Source organism: Dendropsophus ebraccatus, chromosome 3, assembly GCF_027789765.1.
Source record: "Dendropsophus ebraccatus isolate aDenEbr1 chromosome 3, aDenEbr1.pat, whole genome shotgun sequence".
In the NCBI taxonomy this organism is placed as follows: domain Eukaryota; kingdom Metazoa; phylum Chordata; class Amphibia; order Anura; family Hylidae; genus Dendropsophus; species Dendropsophus ebraccatus.
This window is the reverse complement of record NC_091456.1, coordinates 89,895,217-89,918,310: the sequence shown is the minus strand read 5'-3', so window position 1 is coordinate 89,918,310 and position 23,094 is coordinate 89,895,217. Positions and strand designations below refer to the sequence as shown.

At 44.7% G+C, this 23,094-nt stretch overlaps 1 protein-coding gene and 1 long non-coding RNA gene across 4 annotated transcripts in view; one reads left to right on the top strand and one right to left on the bottom strand.

The window, feature by feature from the left end:
* RNF38 (ring finger protein 38) overlaps nucleotides 1–23,094 on the bottom strand; it is a 256,727-nt gene that overhangs the window by 32,702 nt on the left and 200,931 nt on the right. Inside the window, exon 1 of one of the 3 annotated variants that reach the window (XM_069962199.1) lies at nucleotides 17,008–17,609. The exons of the other annotated variants lie outside the window; for them this stretch is intronic. Within the exon in view, the coding sequence (XP_069818300.1) occupies nucleotides 17,008–17,016 (9 nt within the window). The 5' untranslated portion in view covers nucleotides 17,017–17,609. Of the gene's footprint in view, nucleotides 1–17,007; nucleotides 17,610–23,094 lie in introns of those variants that run through there. 3 annotated transcript variants of the gene reach the window in all.
* The window catches only part of LOC138785828 (uncharacterized), a 46,697-nt gene continuing 41,198 nt past the window's right edge, over nucleotides 17,596–23,094 (top strand). The window contains exon 1 of the long non-coding RNA XR_011362159.1: nucleotides 17,596–18,133. This is a non-coding gene — a long non-coding RNA (uncharacterized lncRNA). The remainder of the gene's footprint in view (nucleotides 18,134–23,094) is intronic.

Below are 23,094 nucleotides of genomic sequence, written 5' to 3'. Positions count from 1 at the left end.
TTTTTTATTAATAAAAAAACATTTTTACTTTTATTTTTACTGTAACTAGAAGCCCCCCTGGGGGACTTGTATATAGACAGCACTGGTCTCTCATAGAGATCAATGCTGTGTATATACACAGCAAAGATCGATTAGATCGGTCATAGATTGCTATGGCCTGCTGCAGGCCATAGCAATCTATTGCCGAGCCGGGATCAGCGTCATTCCGACGCTGAGGCCCGGCACAGGCAGAAGAACGGATCTCCCCCGTGATCGCATCGCGGGGGGGGGGGGGCAGTTGGGGTGAGGAGATCCGTCCCACTAGACACCAGGGATACACGGAGGAAAGCCTGTAAGTGCAGCTGTCAGGGACTCGCGCCGGCTAATAGAGGCACTGTCCGGCTGCACATGTCAGCCGGGATCAGCGCCGTTCAGAGCGGGGTCCCGGCAGGACCCCTCTCTGAACACCCTGCGCGGCACCATGACATATCAGATATGTCATGGGTCGCTAAGGGGTTAATGTGTATGTCATTGTCATACACTTTTATAGGAAAAAAGAACATTACAAGAGCATATACAAATAAATGCCAATGCTAAAGAAGCTTGGCAATTTTCTTAGCAAACCACTCAAACTCAGTACTAATGCACATCTTGGCTACCTGGAATTTGTGTAAGGGACATGTCACTTTCAGGAAAAGAAATGTGGACCAAAATTTAAAGTGTGAACTACAACATACCAGCACTGAAATCCAAAAGCACACTTATTACATGCAGTTTTCCAAAGTTTGAAAAATACTTAGTGTGAACAAAGGCTTCAATGGTCCGACTCTATATTGTGATCTGAAAATTTCTTCAAGATACAATATAAAAAGGTCAGACTCTCTCCGAAAATATAGTTAAAGTTATGGTTTGTAAGTGAGCTGTGCAAAAGGGAAGCATAATATGATCCCATTATACACTGCCGGCTTGTAATCCATCCAGGACATTCAATCATCATGCATAAATAATAAGCTGAAGTAACTACGTTCCTCAGAACACTTATAAAGCACATAGGTCTGAATGAAGGGAAGACACTGAAGTTTAGAGAAAAGAAAATTTATATTTAGGAACAGTATACAATGTTAGGGCGGGTTCACACTACGGAATTCTCGCGGACAATGTCCGCGGAATTCCGTCAGCTGTCCGCCCACACGGGCACGCGCTTTTCCGCCGGCTCCATAGACACCATTCTATGGGCCGGCGTATTCCGCGATCCGCTAAAAGAAGTGCCATGACACTTCTTTCAGCGTATAGCGGAATGCGCCGGCCCATAGAATGGTGTCTATGGGGCCGGCGGAAAGGTGCCCAGATGTGCGGGCGGACAGCTGATGGAATTCCGCGGACATTGTCCGCGAGAATTCCGTAGTGTGAACCCGCCCTAAAAGGGATATTCCCAGCTCAGCTAAAACACTCGTAAGTCTTGTCGTTTAAATATTTTTGCAAATACATTAATTTAGCAAACTCGCCTCCTTCTCCTGGTATGCTGCTACTTCCCTCCCATTGTTGATAGCTCACCATATAGGTTACCAACCACCACTCTGCTCTAAAAGCTGCACTTGCACCAAGAACCAGAGCTGTCACATACAGCTCCAGTTCTTTGGTATCCTCCGGAGCACGAGCAGAGTTGGAGGAATGGCCAATCCTGCCCATTTTACCCTTTGAGCGCCGCACTCCGTGATTGTGGTACTATCAAACAGGATTATCCACTGTGTGTCCCCAGTGACGCAATCAGACACAAGGAAATTCTCCACAGGCAGCACTGGGACCTAGAAAGGACCCCAGGGCTGTCTTTTCTGCCTGCTGCCAAGGCACAGTATACAGCAGTATGCTTATACATTAAAAGTATATAATAAAGTTAGTAAATAGTAATCTTTTATAGGGATAAAGAAAAAAGTAAAAAAAAAAAAAAGTATGTTGAGACGTTGCATTACCCACTTTTTATTTATTCATTTTCTACTGAGATCCCAGATAGCCAAATAAGTGGTTACCACTGCTCAATTCTCACACTGAAGAGCAGTGGTGACTGCCCCCTTGGCTATCTGGGTCCTATTAGCACATTGTGTACTGACACTAATGGCACAGATAGCTAATGAAAGGGAAGAAAGACCTAGAAAGATAAATTAAAAGCACTCTATATGGATCATGACAGGGCACTTTCTTTCAGAGACAACACAAATCTTGTCTCCAGTTCAGGTGCGGTTTGCAATTAAGCCCCATTCACTTCAATGGAACTGAGCAGCAAAACGCCGCCTTAGGGTGCCTTCACACCTACCGTATCGCAGTAGAAAATCCGCTGCGGATTTAACTAAATGAATGAAGACAGCACTAAATCCGCACTTACAAATCTGCTGCTGATCCGCAGCGGATTTGACAGTGCGTATTTAATGCTGTGTTCATTCATTTAGTTAAATCTACTGCGGATCCGCAGCGGATTTTCTACTGCGATACGGTAGGTGTGAAGGCACCCTAATGGTGCGTTTACACAGGCAGATTTATCTGTCAGATTTTTTAAGCCAAAGTCAGGAACAGACCATAAACATGGAACGGGTCATAAAGATTGAGATTTTTCCCTTTTTCAAATCCATTCTGGGTTTTGGCTTCCAAAATCTGTCAGATACATCTTCCTGTGTAAACGCACCATAAAATGGAGACAAGAGTGGGGCTGTCTCTGGAAGAAAATGGCCATGTTTTTGTAGCGCTGGATAACCCCTTTAAGCTATGCTACCCTTAGGGCCCTATTCCACCGGACGATTATCGTTTGCATAATCGTTAACTATTAGCGATCTCAAACGACCGCTATTGCGAAAGACCTGAAAACGTTCACTCATTTCCATGGAACGATAATCGTTACTTATGATCGTATTTGCGATCGTTTTTTCTTCGCTATTGCGTTCGTATCTACTAAGAACGACCGAACGACGTCTTATTCAATGCGAATGATTTGCAAACGTTTTGTGAATGAGCAACGATAAAAATAGGTCCAGGTCTTATAAAGCAATCAACGATTTCTCGTTCGGTCGTTAATCGTTAACTGCATTTCAATCGAATGATTATCCTTTAGATTCAAATGATTTAACCATAATCTGAACGATAATCGTCCGGTGGAATAGGGCCCTTAGGCTGGGTCCACACTACCTTTTTGCAATCAGTTTTTTTGCACAAAAACGGATGAAAAACTGTTGAAAAATGGATTCAACTGTGTGCATCAGTTTTGATCCGTTTTTCGTTGACTTCCATTATAAAAAAAAAAAGAAAAGATCAAATTGGATCTGTGTTTTTTTTTTTTTTTTTTACGGACACAAACACGGATGGCCTAATTTGTGTGTCCTTCAAAAAAAAAAAAACATCCGTTTAAACCTTTTTTTTTTTTTTTAATGGAAGTCAATGGAAAAACGGATCAAAACGGATGCACACAGTTGCATTCGTTTTTCGCAAAAAACGGATTGCAAAAATGTAGTGTGAACCCAGCCTTACTGGGGCAGTATATCACAGGCAAAATGTTTCCAGTGGTCTGTCCCTACAGCAGGATGTACTAAAGGGTCATCAAATCTACACACCAAAGCAGGCGGTGCCCAGCCAGACAACAGTCATTCCTACATTCTATAGAGTAGCATAACAGGTTAAGAAGTTAAATTGGTTCTTGCAAATAAATATGATTCTCAAAACTAATGACATCAGCACAAAAATACTAATTTCTAATGATTATTTCAAGGATAAGGTTTAAACATCCTTAGGGTACAAACCCACTTGACGTATTTGCTGCGTGAATCAGTCTTAAAAATAAGCAGGCAAAACGCAGGTTGGCTTTATATGATTGTTCTGCATTAAAATACGCAATTGCGTATTTTTGAAGCGTGAAGCTTGTTGTTAGCAAAGCAACAGTTGTTAACAACCTGTGCGAAAAACGCATGTAGCTTCACGCTTCAAAAATACGCAATTGCGTATTTTAGTGCAGAACAATCGTATAAAGCCAACCTGCGTTTTGCCTGCTTATTTTTTACGATTGTTCTGCACTAAAATACGCAATTGCGTATTTTTGAAGCGTGAAGCTACATGCGTTTTTCGCACAGGTTGTTAACAACTGTTGCTTTGCTAACAACAAGCTTCACGCTTCAAAAATACGCAATTGCGTATTTTAATGCAGAACAATCATATAAAGCCAACCTGCGTTTTGCCTGCTTATTTTTAAGACTGATTCACGCAACAAATACGTCAAGTGGGTTTGTACCCTCAAAGCGAGTTTGTACCCACAATCTGACCCCCCACCCCACCCCAAACCACTTGTACCTTCGGATAGCTGCTTTTAATCCAAGATCTGTCCTGGGGTCCGTTCGGCAGGTGATGCAGTTATTGTCCTAAAAAACTATGTTTAAACTGGCAACCCCATGCCCTACGGGCGAAGCTTAGATTGTGTATGCATAAGGCTGGCACAACCTCTCTGTCCCTCCTCCCTGCAATCATTAGGAATGCTCCAGGAAGATTGTCTCCTATTCATCAGCTGTGTGAATACTGAACATGGGCTAGATAGTTAAGGCACCTGTGCAATGTTCAGACAGGAGAAAATGTTCCAGTGGCATTCCTAATTATGAAGAGGGTGGGGAGGAGGGACGGAGGGGTGGTGCAAAGTTAGGGCACAGATATTCTAAGCCCCGGCCGTTGGGCACGGGGCTGCAAGTTTTAAAGTTGTTTTTAGGACAATAACTGCATCACCTGCCGAAAGGACCCCAGGACAGATCTTGGATTAAAAGCAGCTATCCGAAGGTACAAGTGGTTTGGGGGGTCAAATTGTAGGTACAGAGTCGCTTTAAAATTAACTCTTATGGCCATGTATGATAGAAGAACATATATTTCTGAATCAAACTCTTTCTGCACAAGAATTACCAACAGGTTGAAAAATCTGTATGTACCTCTAGGAATACCAGGCTTTGGGGGAATTATGTGGAACCAGTCTTACCACTTCTTGGCTGTGAGCCAGGTAGTCAAATAAATGCACCAATCCACATGCAAAAGAGGCCAACCAAACACATGAATGCTTGGCTCAGTCAATCATTTATGTGTTCTGAATGGAGAAAGGGGTAACCGACTGCCAGACTCATTTGACAGCGGTTTGGCTCTCAAAAAGCAACTGATATCCAACACTAAACAAGGCTGGTCCAGCTGACTTTTCTTTCTAGCATATAGGGGCCTTAAGTACAGTCAGCTTTACATGCTACACAATGACATATGCTCTCCAGTGTATAAAACTCCCACATATTAGTTGTGCTTTGGAAGTTAGCGTTGGGGTCCTGGGTTCAAATCCCACTAAGGGCAACTTCTGCAAAGAGTTTGTATGTTCTCTCCATGTTTGCGTCGGTTTCCTCCAGATACTCTGTTTTCCTCCCAATACATACAGATAGGTGAATTTAGATTGTAAGCCCTAAGGTGAATTTAGATTGTAAGCCCTAAAGTGCTGCGGAATAAGTCTGCGCTATACATATAAAAGCATTATAAGCAGTAGGATTCGTTGAAATGGTCATTGCTAGTATATTTCTAATACAGATCCAGCTGTATACCTACAGGTCAGAGGGGGAAGAAATTACTATACTTCTATTGCAATCTTTAAAGTCCAAGCAATGGTTAAATATATTTCCCAAACATAGTAAAGACACAAACCTGCAGACAGGGTTTATGGTTACAATAAAGCTGAAGAAAAATCAGTGGAGCTTTTTAAAGTGGGACTATCAGCAGGTAAAACAAATGTAACCTACTGATATGTCCCTACTGCACAGGAGACGCTGAGGAGGAAGGTGTTTCTTACCTTCCTCCTCCTAAAATATGCAGGGGGTGAGAGTGTAATAGTGCAAAAGGTAGCAGTATATGGGAAGACACACTAAGTAGCTACTGCAAGAAATATACTGTAAGTAAAGAGTTATATATACCTGCCACAGTATTATCTCACTGCTAATGGACTCAAAAAGGTGTACTTAACTGTATGTTGTAATACTGCACTGGGACGTATCAGAAATAGGTCCATGAGTGCTCCAGATGGATCTGTAGAACTCTAAAGACATGTATTTTTGAGTCAAATAGCAGTGAGATAATATTGAGGCACGTCTATATAACACTTTACTTACAGTATACTTCTTGCAGTAGCTACCGGAGCATGGAACACACGACTAACTGCACAGAGGAGGAAGGTAAGAGACACTATGCCACTCCCTGCAGGACATACAGTCCTGGCACCAGTTTATTTGAAAGATTTTTTTTTTTTTGCTGGACTACCCCTTTAATGGAGGTAAAACTATATTGCATGTTTCTATTTATAACTCAGTAAGGACTGGACTTTAAGGGCAGTAGATGGGGCGTGGGCTGGAGAGTAATAGCAGGAGTAGCAATACACAGATGCTTGGTTCGACTTGGGCTTCCTAAACACACTGGTACTTTGCTAAGGCCCCCTTCACACGTCCGGAAAAACCATCCGGATTTCCTATCAGGAAATCCGGACGGATTTCCGGACCCATAGACTTTAATTGGTTACGGACACCCTTCCGGATTTTTCCGGAAGGGTGTCCGTTCCGGAAAATAGCTCCGGAAAAAATAGGACATGTCCTATTTTTATCCGGAATTCCGGCCCTGACGCCCCCATAGAAGCCTACGGGGGCGCCGGAATCACGATTTCGCGATTCCGGGTTACCGACGCACCCACCACCACCCGCATGACTCACCAGCCTCCCTGGTGTTCATCTGCTGCTGCCGTCCCCGGCCTCCTGCTTCCTGGTGCCGCGCCTGGAGTCCTCACCCAGCGGCACCCCCCCGGACCTCAGAGTAGCAGCCCGGCACCCAGCGGCACCCCCTCCGCCCACTCCACCCCCGACCGCTCACCCAGCAAACCCCTCCCGGAGCTCAGAGTAGCAAACCCCTCCGGCCCCCCCCCCCCTCCGGCGCTCGGAGTATCAGAGTAGCGGCACCTCCGCCTCCCCCCCCCCCCCCGGACCTCTCTCAGTAGCGTCCCGCGTCCGGACTCCACGTCTAGCAGCCCGACACCCCACACGCCCCGGACCGCCGCGGCACCGCTGTATCCTCACCCGGTTCCAGATCAGAAGGCCAGGAACCAGGACAGGTGAGATCGCCTTCCCCCCCCCCCCAGAAGTACAACTCCCACCATGTCCTGCTGACAGGTCATGATGGGAGTTGTACTTCTGCAACCTGGATGGCCACAGGCTGCAGAAGTACAACTCCCAACATGACCTGTCAGCCGGGCATTATGGGAGTTGTAGTTCTGCAAGCTGTGACCATCCAGTTTGCAGAACTACATCTCCCTTTTTTTCTTCTGATCAGGAAATCCTGAAGGTTTTTCCTGATGGTTTCCTGATGGTAAAAACGGATTACTGTCAGGAAATCCTGATACTTTCCTGATGACATTTAAGACCTCCTGATCAGGATTTCCTGACAGTAAAAACTGACACGGACGTGTGAAGGGGGCGAGGGAACCAACACATTTTGCACAATTTCTCTCGTCTCAAAAGATAAAGCCTTTCTGATTTCGGTCCGAGATAGAGAAATAGACTGAGCCCTTTGGGTGCAAGGACTGGTGGCATTGCAATATCTACAGTGCTGTGAAATATGTTGGCACAGTGTAAGCCGTAGTACATAAGAAATGATTGCCAGACCAAGATTTTAAGGATGTCAAATACAATTCATAACTGGTGAAAAATCAGATCAATAATTTGTTAACCATCTGTGGGCTGCCAAACTTCTTAAAACATTTTTTTATTTTGTGCCAATTGGCAGAATACCTGTATTTCCCCAATAGTAAAACTTAACTTTTATTGCAATTAATTAAAGATAATTTCACCAGTGTTGACGTGTATTTACAGTGCTCGCTTTAAAATAGGTGTGCAGCTTGTGGTTTACCTTGAAGGTATTTGTATAGTCTATATGACTGTGCTATATACTTGCAAGATTCTACACCGGTGTATTAATAATTATGCGGTGAATCCCGCTATAGTAATTACCAGGTTAATACACCTCTATAAACACCGGGAGGTACCGATAACTCTCCGGTATTTTAATAAAGCAAGTGGTGAGCAGTCACCTGTTGAGTATGTACTATCTTGCGGTATGTACAGACAGTGTGTACAACTTTGCAATGTATACCGCAGGGTTGAGACACGTAACGCTCCCGTATGTGTCTCTATGGATGCACAGCGAGCTAGGATCAGTGTATGTCGGCACTTAGAATACGGGCGCGATCTTGAGTTACTGCACGTAGTATCGGGTAGCTATCCCGGTTACTCGGCTTGATCGCCCCAATTGAGCCCGGACACGATCTTTAGCTAAGCGCTGCCATCTATGTAGGTGCCCACAAGTTGTACAAATACAAGGCAAATGCTGCAATCACCTAATCTAAAATTCCATGCCTTTCCTCCTAACTAGTTTCATCAGCTCCCTGACGTTATCAAAGTACAATTGGCAATGGCGGGCGGCCGGATAGTAGGTCCTATTTAAACCTTCCCTTTCTGGCGTCACCCGTGGTCAAATGACGGACAGCCTATGGGCTAGTGTGAACAGGTCTCGTTACTTGATTGATGTGATGGTCAATGTTGTGATTGGTTGGTGTGGATGCAGTTTGAATATGACAGTGGCGGGGATCTTCCTTAGGTACCGCCTTTGGTCCGTTTGGGTTACTGCGCATGTGTTAGGACTTAGTTTTTGGAGTGGATGTTTTTTCTGCGCATGATTTCGCTCTTAGATTTTGAGCGCGTGATGTCTGAGTCTATTGCGCATGTATGGGGACTTAACGTATTTCTGGTCCGATTGAGTGTATTGCGCATGTATGGGGACTTAACATATTTTGGTCCGGTTGAGTGTATTGCGCATGCGTTTGGACTTAGCTTATTTTTATATCAACCCGTTCGTCAAGAATTGGGGATAAGTGTGTACGTTAGCTCTCCCTTTTTTTTGCCTTTTTTGCTGTCCTCTGCGCATATTTCTTGACCTCAAGGGTTCGAGCAGATCTTGACTTTGTATATTTAAAACAAGTCATCTGTGATGGTAAGTATGTGTCGAAGTTCCCTATGTTATTTTAAAATGTATCTTTGTTCATCACATCCATTAATGTGTACTATAAGTTCATCGTTGCAGTGTTCACATCTCATATCTTGAACAAGTGTCATAATTTAGTTTTTTTGTGTCATCTGCCGTATGGTGGGAGATGACTTGGGTAGTCCGTACTTGACCTAAAAGAGCCTGTTTAATTACTGTCTGATGTTCATTGAGGGTTCACATTTCAATTTTTACAGGAAGGGGGTGAAGGTGAAGCCTTCATTCAGCCCTTGCGGAGACAGTGTTCTCAGTCTATGGATCCATCGAGTCTCAGCTTGTAATAATTTGATGTCCAAATCGCCTTTGCGTTGTCCTAACTTGATTTGCTGGATGCCCCAGAAGGTAAGTCCCTTGGGGTCGCCATTGTGTTGTGTATTAATATGTCTTGCAATGCTGGTATCAGTTTTGGTCCTGATGTTACTGAGATGAGATCCTATACGGTACCGAAACTGCTGTATGGTTTTGCCTACATATATTAGACCGCATGGGCATCTTGCTGCATATACGATTCCTTTATATGCAGCAAGATGCCCATGCGGTCTAATATATGTAGGCAAAACCATACAGCAGTTTCGGTACCGTATAGGATCTCATCTCAGTAACATCAGGACCAAAACTGATACCAGCATTGCAAGACATATTAATACACAACACAATGGCGACCCCAAGGGACTTACCTTCTGGGGCATCCAGCAAATCAAGTTAGGACAACGCAAAGGCGATTTGGACATCAAATTATTACAAGCTGAGACTCGATGGATCCATAGACTGAGAACACTGTCTCCGCAAGGGCTGAATGAAGGCTTCACCTTCACCCCCTTCCTGTAAAAATTGAAATGTGAACCCTCAATGAACATCAGACAGTAATTAAACAGGCTCTTTTAGGTCAAGTACGGACTACCCAAGTCATCTCCCACCATACGGCAGATGACACAAAAAAACTAAATTATGACACTTGTTCAAGATATGAGATGTGAACACTGCAACGATGAACTTATAGTACACATTAATGGATGTGATGAACAAAGATACATTTTAAAATAACATAGGGAACTTCGACACATACTTACCATCACAGATGACTTGTTTTAAATATACAAAGTCAAGATCTGCTCGAACCCTTGAGGTCAAGAAATATGCGCAGAGGACAGCAAAAAAGGCAAAAAAAAGGGAGAGCTAACGTACACACTTATCCCCAATTCTTGACGAACGGGTTGATATAAAAATAAGCTAAGTCCAAACGCATGCGCAATACACTCAACCGGACCAAAATATGTTAAGTCCCCATACATGCGCAATACACTCAATCGGACCAGAAATACGTTAAGTCCCCATACATGCGCAATAGACTCAGACATCACGCGCTCAAAATCTAAGAGCGAAATCATGCGCAGAAAAAACATCCACTCCAAAAACTAAGTCCTAACACATGCGCAGTAACCCAAACGGACCAAAGGCGGTACCTAAGGAAGATCCCCGCCACTGTCATATTCAAACTGCATCCACACCAACCAATCATAACATTGACCATCACATCAATCAAGTAACGAGACCTGTTCACACTAGCCCATAGGCTGTCCGTCATTTGACCACGGGTGACGCCAGAAAGGGAAGGTTTAAATAGGACCTACTATCCGGCCGCCCGCCATTGCCAATTGTACTTTGATAACGTCAGGGAGCTGATGAAACTAGTTAGGAGGAAAGGCATGGAATTTTAGATTAGGTGATTGCAGCATTTACCTTGTATTTGTACAACTAGTGGGCACCTACATAGATGGCAGCGCTTAGCTAAAGATCGTGTCCGGGCTCATTTGGGGCGATCAAGCCGAGTAACCGGGATAGCTACCCGATACTACGTGCAGTAACTCAAGATCGCGCCCGTATTCTAAGTGCCGACATACACTGATTCTAGCTCGCTGTGCATCCATAGAGACACATACGGGAGCGTTACGTGTCTCAACCCTGCGGTATACATTGCAAAGTTGTACACACTGTCTGTACATACCGCAAGATAGTACATACTCAACAGGTGACTGCTCACCACTTGCTTTATTAAAATACCGGAGAGTTATCGGTACCTCCCGGTGTTTATAGAGGTGTATTAACCTGGTAATTACTATAGCGGGATTCACCGCATAATTATTAATACACCGGTGTAGAATCTTGCAAGTATATAGCACAGTCATATAGACTATACAAATACCTTCAAGGTAAACCACAAGCTGCACACCTATTTTAAAGCGAGCACTGTAAATACACGTCAACACTGGTGAAATTATCTTTAATTAATTGCAATAAAAGTTAAGTTTTACTATTGGGGAAATACAGGTATTCTGCCAATTGGCACAAAATAAAAACTTCTATAAATACCTCCCAATAGGTAGGGATCACCACCCCCCAAACTTCTTAAAACATGCAGATTGTCCACAAGTGACTCAGCAAGGATGTTCCTGAATTTTCTTCCAAAGTCTGCAGCTGTTTTGGTATCATGGAGTAAGGGTACTATTACACTGGGCGATGGAGGCCCAACTAACATTGTAAACCAGCGCCAGTGCTCATTTACTGAGCTTATTAATCACATAGCAAGTGCTGCATAGTTAGTGATGTCTGTGCAGCCCTTGCCCAAACAGTTATTACTTTACCGGTCTTCTCCTGCGCTCTGCTTGCTTCCCGGTCCCACGACTGCAGCTTCAGCGCAGTCTCTAAGAGATTGGCTGACCAGCTCTGAAGTTGCACGGCATCGGGACACATTCAGAGGGCAAGAGAAGATCGGGAGCGTGAACAGGTAGTGTACTAACGATTTGTTCCATAGTCAGCCACGCATCTCTATTACACGTAGCGATGCACGCACAAGGATTTTAGGTAAGGGCCTAGAGAAGTGACGGTGATCATTTCATTGGCTGATCGTTCTCTATTACAAGGAGCGATAATCGGCTCAACTCAGTGGATAATAATTGATCTGTGTAAAAGGACCATTACTGTCCCTGCAATCCCAATCTATGTATGCACAGAGCCCTGTGATCATAGGGGTAGCTGAGATGCTGGGTCTTAGCAGACCTAGATAAGCCCTGCAATGAGTATAAGGAGGCTGTGTTTCACCTGCAACCGGGGCTAACACATGAGCATCAGTTAGCAATGGAATTAACAATAAAAATAAAATTATTGCAATATTCCCTACATTAAAACAACCATAAGGAAAAGAGGAGACACAAAAAATACTAATATATAAACACAGCCCTCATGTATCACAAAAAATTATTTAAAATAACTCAACTCAAGTAAGTTTACAACTTTCTGTTCCACATTCCCATATGTGCCTATTATGGTGTTCTGAATTTGAAATTTAAACATTCAATTTAAGGGTGCGTTCACACAAGCAGGACACGCAGTCATGTTATGATTTAGGGCCCTATTACACTAACAGATTATCTGACAGATTTTTTTCAGCCAAACCCAGGAACAGACTATAAACAGAGAACAGGTCATAAAAGACTGAGATTTCTCCTCTTTTCAAATCTATTCCTGGCGTTGGCTGAAAAACTCTGTCAAACATCTGCTGGTGTAATAGGGCCCTAAATCACATGACTGCATAAAGTCTAGACATAGGGTCCTTTTACACACACAGATTTATTTGACAGATTATTGAAGCCAAAGCCAGGAATGGATTTGAAAAGACCAGAAATTTCAGTCTTTCCTTGTTCTCTATTAAAGGGGTAGTGCGGCGGTAAAGAATTATTGACAGAACAACACACATTACAAAGTTATACAACTTTGTAATGTATGTTATGTCTGTGAATGGCCCCCTTCCCCGTGTCTCACCACCCCCACCCGTGTACCCGGAAGTGTGGTGCGCTATACATACCTGTCACGTGCCGACTCGTCTCCGATCTTCAGTCTGCGATGTCGTCTTCGGACGGCCGGGCCGAATCCCTCCGGGCTTCCTGAGTGCCGGCCGCCCTCTTCAGCGTCATCAGGTGCTCAGCCGAGATTGACTGAGCACAGTTATGCTCAGCCAATCGCGGCTGAGCAGCCGATGACACGGCAGAGGGCGGCCGGCACTCAGGAAGCCCGGAGGGATTCGGCCGAAGACTACATCGCAGAGTGAAGATCGGAGACGAGTCGGCACGTGACAGGTATGTATAGCGCACCACACTTCCGGGAACACGGGTGGGGGTGGTGGGACACGGGGAAGGGGGCCATTCACAGACATAACATACATTACAAAGTTGTATAACTTTGTAATGTGTGTTATTCTGTCAATTCTTTACGCCGCACTACCCCTTTAATAGTCTGTTCCTGGCTGGATAAGTCTGCCTGTAAAAAGGCCCCCATAGAGAAGATATTTAGCCTCTCTTTAATGGCAGGGACACAGAAGTGCCACATGTTGGCGGGGCTCAATGTGTTTCTTGCTGTGCTGTTGCAAATGTGGGTTTTATTAATGAATTGTAATTCAATTACTTTGGTTGTTTAAACTTTTTCTTATCGCATTTGGCAGTTTTTTTTTTTAGCAAATCATTTTTCCCATGGATTCTAATGATACTATCCCACCATAAGGCCTAGTTTACCTGGAACAATAGTGAATAATACCACATATAGGGCTAGGTTCGCATGTGGCAGTGCCATGTGGCCAATCTATGGACACCAAAATCACATTTTACCATGGTCTTGCAATGCAGTGAATGAAGATGTTTTTACACGTGAAACAAGTTAAATTGATCTGTTTCACATGCAAAAGCCACACGGCCAATAACAATTGCAAAACTGTAATATATTTACTTTCTTGATTGATCTTCAATCAATTATGGAGGGAAACTTCGCACCCATTAGTAACAGTGAGCACACCCTGTAAAATTGTAGACCATGACAGCGCTACTGAAAGACACAGAGACTTGCATGTAACTGCAATCTGTTCATGGCTTACTATGTTCTATAAAGACACATCTGCTGCTTCCAAAGACATTAAAAAGGTCACGAACAAGAACTGGAAGAACAGCGATGTTACCCAGAGCAACACGATTCTGGGACAAATCTCTGAGAATGAAAGCTTTCTGATCACACAGATTTCTCTTTGCACAGAGGTGTGTGTGGGATTAACAAGTGGATGCTACATTTGTAAGTACAACTTAAAAGGAAAAAAAAACAAAAAAAAAAAACAAAACACACCTTTCAATGAAATCTAGCATTTTTCAGCCTACAACTGGTGTTCCATATAAAGACATTTTTCCACTGAAGAGGCTTAGCTGCTGTAAGCACTGTCACTATGGCAGGTAGGCCACATGTACTGGGAATATGACCACATAGTAACACGTAATAATGGCCTACATGTTAGGATATCCTGTGCCTTCTAACCTAGCTCTATAATCACATCAGTGGACAGGTGAAAGCTTTTCAGAGGATTAGGACTATATTATCCTCTACTGAATAATGTACGGTTAGCCTACATTTACAAGCTATAGCGAGACAGCAGACCGACAGGACTAATGCATTAAACGCTTGACCCAGAAGCGCTTATAAAGAATGTAAAGCTCACCTACTGAACAATAGGCAGGCACCTTACTGGCTACTACAGAACATGAAGGCTTCCTCCCTCCTCCCCATGTGCTGACAGTCAGTGTGTACAGCAATGATGCATATAGAACATGCAAATTTAAGAACTCACATATGCTCATTCAGTTTTCCTCATTGACAAACACTATCATACCTACATGAAGCCGTGCACACAAGCCAGCAGATGCAAATGACAAGCCACACCTCACTATATGAATCACATATTAAGCCTAGCAGGGAGAACTTGGGTGACAACTTCAATTATTTTCCAAGCTTTAGTCACAAATACCCATCTTAAGAGACTAGTAGTCTTTCATCCCACTAAGACCCCTACCCGGTCATGGGGGAGTGGGAATCTGTGCATGTTCCCATAAGTGTTTTGCTGTAAATAAAACCTGTGCCATATGGTACAACTGAACACTGGTACTTGGGAACTGCATGAAGAACAATACCCCAATAGTTCAGAACAGGAGTCATGTACACCTAGCAGAGACCATGTAACCTCCCCATGTCAGCCACAGACACAGAACAGCTCTACAGAATATAGGATATACAACAGCCTGAATTCACATGGACCCCCTAGGGCGGTGCTCCCCAACCTGTTGCTCTCCAGCTGGTGAGAAACACACCAGGACATGATGGGCAGGGGCGGATTAACTTTACCATAGGCCCCGGGCTGTTCACCGAGCCTGGGCCCCCCCACCACACTGTAACTATGGCAGCACTAGCCTGGCGTTCATAGTACAGGACAGATAATGTCATGATGTCCTGATTTGTGCAAAATTGCCATAAAAAACCTGTGATTTTTGCAAATCATGGCGGAAGTGTAGCCAGGAGACAGTACACCACTGAAAGTATAAGTCTTTTTTGGTGGTCATGGGCCCCCCTGGAGCTCAGGGCCCCGGGCTGCCGCCCGAAACGCCCCTATTATAATCCACTACTGATGATGGGAGCTGTAGTTTCCCAACAGCTGGAGAGCCACAGAAGAGGGAACACTGCCCTAGGACATCAGGGATTATATGAATTCCCAATGGCCCTCCACGCTTATTATGGCAATCTTCCTGCATGTAAAAGGGATCAATTCTGATAATAGGCACATCAGGGAATGCTAGGGATTGCTGGGATTTACCCTCCACATACTCGCAAGCATACAGAGCTAAGGGGTCGATCCATTCAGTCAATACAGCCCACCACTAGAATGCCTCGTTCTACTGTTTTCACCCAGAATAAAGAAATATAAAAATGCTACAATAAAAAAAAAAAAAAACACTTATCGGATATAAAATAAGATCCCAGCATTTCGATTGGATGAGGATTCGGTCACATTACACTTTTGTATCTGTTGGCTGTATATATACACAGGCTTTCTTTATGAGTGGGTTTGCTTTTCTTCCTGCTATAGGTGTGTATGTTTATTATTATGGCAATAGAGTTGTAGCCAGTGTACACATATAGTGAAAGCTATAGGCAGCCATGCTTGTGGCTCTGTTCTGTACAATCTATACAATGAACACATGCAAATATACATTGTCCATCCGTTTTATGGAGGTCTATAGATATGGCCGGCTCATGTCTGCATCACGTTTTTGGGTAAACAAACACATACACAAAACTCAGAGCAAATATAGGGGGTGAATGGGTCCTAATGCTACTAATATAGAGGCAAGTGACCCCAGATGATCACCTCATGCACCTTCACAAGCCATGGAGAGAGTATTACACTACACTTACTGTGAGTGATCTATGTACAGGTCATAGGGATCTAATAACCAGAAGGAGAAGCATATTATATAGGCAGTATGCCACTCACTGTATCATATAGAAGATAAGAGGACATGCAGGGGCTCTCCATCTGTGTACAGCTCCCATGTATCCGGTGACACACTGTGACGACAAAGCTGCTCTAATACATGATCTGTGTGCTGAGGGAGGAAGACAAAGGCAGTGGCAGGCCTGTATGTGCCCCCCCTGTGTGGGCTCAGGGGAGGATGGAGGTGGCAGGCCTGGCACAGCACCACTGCCCATTGGCTGCCCATCAGCCTTCTGATGAAGAGCTCCCAAGTCCCAGACAAGTTGGCCCTGACAATAGGCTGCCCACCATAGACAATAGAGGGGTCCGTGCAGTGTGTGGGGGAGCTGGGACATACACATAGCACTATCCATATTCATGGCATTGTTGGCTGGATAAACAAAGAGATTGTAGAGCGCAGATCACATTGTGCGGCTCTAGATGCATCCACGTCTATAGAATCCATCCCCACAGGCAGGAAGCACAACAACCCCCTCCCCCTATGGAGCAGCACACACATCCCCCCACCCCGCCATGCTAGATGTAGGCACGGAGAGAGATATACATACGGAGTACATAACGTTATACACAACTCGCCTCCACCGGGGACGCTTTGGGTGACAATGGACGCGGCAGGCAGGCAGGCAGTGGTCCTCACACACGCCGGCTCCGTGGCTTCTCAGTAGTCCCCCGCCCGCCCCTCTCCATTCTCTTTATTTATTTCTCGCTCTGCTGCTGCTGGTTGTGCTGCTGCTGCTTCTTCCTCCTTCTTCTCCTCCTCCTCCTCCTCACTGTAGACTCTGGGCCTGGGCGACAACTACAAGCCGCCCCCAATCCTTGGCCTGGGCTCCGCTGACATCACGGCGACGCGCCCCGCCCACCAGGAAGCGCGAGCATCTTTGATGTGGGCGCCTGGGGCACGCTAACGGCTGCTAGAGGGGACGAGACGGAGACAGGGCCTGGGAGCAAGACGAGGGGGGCGAGCAATGGTTTGGGAATAGGGCGGAGACCCCCACTCGAAGGGTTTGGGCGAGATAGTACGCGTTATGGTCAGCGCTGCCAGGACTAAATATGCCGGCGACGGCTCGGCCACGCAGTACGTCTCGGCTTTGGCTCTGTGGTGGGATTAGTCGGTTATCATGGGAAGCTGATGGGCTCTAAAGCCCGGGGGCCCGAGCCGTAGAGCACGCGGCTTATTTACGCCGGCCCAAGTAGGGTTTGTGTTGACTGGAAATCTGACAATGCCCTGTGAGCGATCCCTTACTCATAGACGTGTATGAATCACACAGCTGAGTCAGGCGGCGGCGGACTGGGTGGGAGAGAGCAGGCTTTGTAGCTGTGCTGTGGAGACGTAACAGGATGCCGCCGCCATGTTGGCTGTGGGCAGAGCCTGACGTGTGTGGCGCCAGCGATCTGGAGCACTGGCCTAGATTCATTCATCTGTCCACACAAAAATCGGACACAGTTGTGTGTCCGACAGATATTAACCAGTCACAGCAGAATATTGTGAGAAATAAAAGCTGCCCTGTGATTGGCTGCTGTTATCTGACACATCTTTGTCTCCTAGTGATACATTGTGTAGCAGACCATGTACCCCACAGCTCCCAGCTGCTATACAGATGGGGGGCCAGGAGAAGCACAACTACAGCCATAGGCTATGGAACGGAACGGCCGGTCCCAGAAAAGCTCATGCCGGTTGGTACTGCAGTAGCGGCCAGATGATCTTTAGCGCTGCTGAGTTGTGATGCGGGCGCGCACGGGTGAACTCATAGCACACAATGGAGCACAATGGGTCAGGGGTCCGAGTCAGTAACATAAGAAACAGTACTTCCAATTGTCAGCACTGCCCGACATCCAGAAGACCACATGTAAATTGGCATAAATAAAAATGTATTCTAAAAGCACAAATGTAGACTATAGAATATATTTTTATTTATGCCAATTTACGTGTGGTCCTCTGGATATTTGAAGCAGCGCTAACAATTGAAAGTACAGTGTCCTTTTTTTTTTTTTTCTTGCACGTCACTGGCCCCTTCCTGGGAGTATCCCAGTCACGGTACTGTCGGCTTTGGCAGGCCTTTGTCCTTTGACCTTATCTCTCTAGCCAGTGGGTGACGCTTACTACTTTTAAGGACCCTGCCTATCCAGGGGGGTGATATGTATCAAGCCCAAGGGGCTTCAAGATGAGCATTCTGCTTATTTCACTTTGTTTCTCGCGTGGTAATACATGAGGCACCACTACCCTTGCCTCTCTTTTGTTTAGTATTCCTCCTGTTTAAAACGGTGCACAGTTTGTGAACATAGCGTTTCTGTGTTTTCAATCCACTCTATATTTAGCCTTAGGGCCCTATTCCATCGGACGATTATCGTTTGCATAATCGTTAACGATCTCAAACAACCGCTATTGCGAAAGACCTGAAAACGTTCACTCATTTCCATGGAACGATAATCGTTACTTATGATCGTAATTGCGATAGTTTTTATTTGCTATTGCGTTTGTATCTATTGTGAACGACCAAACAATGTCTTATTCAATGCGAACGTTTTGCGAACGAGCAACGATAAAAATAGGTCCAGGTCTTATAAAGCGATCAACGATTTCTCGTTCGGTTGTTAATCGTTAACTGCATTTCAACTGAACAATTATCGTTTAGATTCGAACGATTTAAAGATAATCTGAACGATAATCGTCCGGTGGAATAGGGCCCTTAGGCTATGTTCCCACAAAGTATTTTTGCTCAGTATTCTGCAACCAAACGCAGGAGTGGATTGAAAACACAGAAAGGCTATGTTCACATACTGTTTAAATTAAGTGGATGGCCGCCATTTAATGGCAAATAACTGCCATTATTTCAAAACAAAACTGACGTTGTTTTAAGAAAAATGCAGTTATCTAACATTATATGACCACTATCCACTCAATTTCAACAGTGTGTGCACATAGCCTTTCTGTGTTTTCAATCCACTCCTGGTTTTGGTTGCAAAATACTGAGCAAAAATACTGTGTGGAAACATAGCCTTAGACAAATTGGTTTCACAAGTCTCTTCATGCTATGATAATGGTATATACTTCATTAAGGCCGTATTAACAGCTGCTGCTGCCCTAGGCACTAAACCTGAAGACACCCCATCATTGGGAGCATGGGGGATGGTGGTTTTGGCCACATGCATTTCCCTACACATAGAGCTGTATGCAGTTGTCTGATGGATTTCTCACCTCAGGATTGTTAGATTTGGTAAGTAATAGCTCCAGACCTGAACAATTCCACCATAACCCCCCCACCCCCTCACCACTCAAAAAGGAACCAGTTTTACTGGCAAGTCTGAACAGGAGGTGGGAGACTAAAAAAATAACAACAACAAAAAAAAGTTATTTCTTTCCCCTTGCCCCCCTGCAAGGTGCTGCCCTAGGCACCGGACCACGGGTGCCTAGTGGTAAATACAGCCCTGTACTTCATAATGATGTTGTGTATATCCCTGAATTGTGAACTATATGGTGTGAAGAAAACAGTTGTCCACCTCTATTCATATGGGAAGATCGGGAACCGCCCATATTCCTACCCAGAAGATGGTATTGTCTAGTAAGGTTTCCAGCAACCACTCTAGCTCTGGTAATGACATCCACAGAATAACCTCTTGCTTTGAGTCGGTTCTCAAGAGCCAAACCTATAGCATTATATTAGATTAGAGTCGAGCAGCTACGACTAATCCTAATAAACTCTCCAATAGGTAAATTACTAATAACATTCTTCGTAAGTGGCATGTAAAAGGCCATTTCCTGCACTTGGCTTCCTATACAGTGATGTATAAATCTTGCCATCCTTGAAACTAAGCAAAATATTAAGAAAATACATTTTTGGGGGTGTCAAAATGATATGTGAAATTTAGGTTCATATTGTTGGTATTAATAAGCTGTACAGAATTAAAAGCCTCCTCCGAAGTACCATTTCAGATTAGGAGGAGGTCGTTTATGTACCTCCCATACCAAGCAATATGGCGGTAGAACAAATTATTGGGATGATACAAGAAAACTTCCTCTCAATAGGACATGTAAAGGTTGCCTAGCAGGAATAAAATTTCTTGCCCATAGGGCAGCCAAAAATCTGAACATAAAACTGCTGACCAAAACAGAAAAAAATGTGGCAACAAAAATTTCTACTGTATTTACAATGTATGCCTGTAATGCGTGTCCATAATTGCTATATTTCTAAAAATGGTATTTCAGAGCAAGGATGGCTTTGTAATGCAGGTTGCTTGAATAAAGCTGTTAGGATACGGAACAGAACAACAAAGGGCAGGAGTAGCCCTGACGCTGGCACCTGACCCGCTGTCCTTACTTATTTGCCTCAACAACCCTAGGTGGCAGCGGACAACTGGTGACGGTCCCTAATCCTTTATAAGTGTGAACACAGACAAGACAGACACAACACAATAAATCAGGGTCGGGGTTTGAGACAGAAACAAGCTAGCAGCACAAAATTGTGATCTAAAGAGAAGTCAAAAGCCAGAAAGTCAGAACACAATGCAGGGAAATGCTAGGTCAAGAAACACTAGTAAACTAGACTCTATTGCAGGCAAAGGAATTAGTGAGGGGAGTGGTTTTATAGAGGCTGGAGTCCCAGGACATTATTAGGGACTGAGACTCCAGCATGTACAGAAGCAAACTGATGGCGTCAACCGCCAGTAAGCATCATTCAAATGTAACCTAAGCAGCTCGGCTAGGAGCATTGAAGCGCCAGCTGCAGCAACATTCAAACATAGCCGTCACGGCCGCCTGGTAGCTAGGGATGCCGTCGGTATTACCAGAGGGCCGGCCCCTCTTTTAGTGCGGGGAGCTGCTGAGCCCTGACAAAGGCACTGTTACATGAGAGACACAAACTGCGACTCTGACGGTACAATTTTTTTTTTTTTACTTATTCATTGTTTTGGGGCTGCCATCTTGCCTGGCCCATTCTTAACAGCATTTAGTGACATGCTTTACAGCAAGACTCATGGACACACAGACCACAATAGACAGACTCTGTCCCCTTGAGGTGAATGTGAAACATTACTGAGTGCGTTCTATGACCTTTGAAGAGGTCATTCCACAGGGAGCTGTTATTGTCTTCTCCATCTACTGGTGTCACATGTCGCTGTAATGCTGTACAGATCACTTTACAGCAGACTCCTGTTATCACCACGGACACAGCGGGAAGTCTCATTTTAGTTTTAGTCCCAGTGGTTAGAATGAAAACTGCAAGATATCAGGATTATTTTATAATATAGATAGAAAAAATTGAAAAAAAAAAAAAATTGCACCAAATTCTTTTTTTTTAAATGTTTAACATAAAAATATTAAACAGTATGTCATTTTCTGATGGCACATTCCCTTTAAGCTTTTTATTGCCTAAACTACCTTAAAGGTGCTATCTAATAAGGCTTCTTACCTTGAATCCATACATGCCACTCATGCAATCTGGTGCTCCAATGCTGAGATAGAAGCATTTGAAATAATATGCAAATTAGGGAATAAAACCCACGTGGTGTTTCCCTGGCCTGAAAAAGCTCAACACAGTTCAGCACTAAAGCCCTGGATTTTAATAAGAGTGTCATCTATAGATTTGGGGTAGGAAGTCTTATTGTATGCTGCCTTTAGTTTAGGCATTTAAAAAGCTGGAGACATGTCCGCTTAAGGGTGCCTTCACACGTACCGACTCGCAGCAGATTTCATGCTGCGAGTTTATTGCAATGAAATCCGCTGCGATAATGATTACTATGTAACTCAACGGCAATGTATTTACACAGCAGCGTATTATGTGCGTTTATTTGTACCATGTGGATTTTCTGCGGAAAATAAGCTGCGAGTCGGAACGTGTGAAGGCACCCTGGCAATGGTAATTGCCCTGAAAGTACCATGTACAGTTCCACTAAAGCAGGGGTGGGGAACCTTTTCCATGTCAAGGGCCAGTGATGTCCCTGGTAGCCTTGTTAACCCCCCAGTCATGTCCCTGGTAGCCTAGTTAAGCCCCCCAGTCATGTCCCTGGTAGCCTTGTTAACCCCCCAGTCATGTCCCTGGTAGCCTAGTTAAGCCCCCCAATCATGTCCCTGGTAGCCTTGTTAATCCCCCAGTCATGTCCCTGGTAGCCTAGTTAAGCCCCCCAGTCATGTCCCTGGTAGCCTTGTTAACCCCCCAGTCATGTCCCTGGTAGCCTAGTTAAGCCCCCCAGTCATGTCCCTGGTAGCCTTGTTAACCCCCCAGTCATGTCCCTGGTAGCCTAGTTAAGCCCCCCAGTCATGTCCCTGGTAGCCTTGTTAACCCCCCAGTCATGTCCCTGGTAGCCTAGTTAAGCCCCCCAGTCATGTCCCTGGTAGCCTTGTTAACCCCCCAGTCATGTCCCTGGTAGCCTAGTTAAGCCCCCCAGTCATGTCCCTGGTAGCCTTGTTAACCCCCCAGTCATGTCCCTGGTAGCCTAGTTAAGCCCCCCAGTCATGTCCCTGGTAGCCTTGTTAACCCCCCAGTCATGTCCCTGGTAGCCTAGTTAAGCCCCCCAGTCATGTCTCTGGTAGCCTTGTTAACCCCCCAGTCATGTCCCTGGTAGCCAATTTAACCCCCAGTGCCTGTCCCAAATAAAAAAAAATAAACATCCCACTCACCTTTCCTCCGCTTCCACGCTGC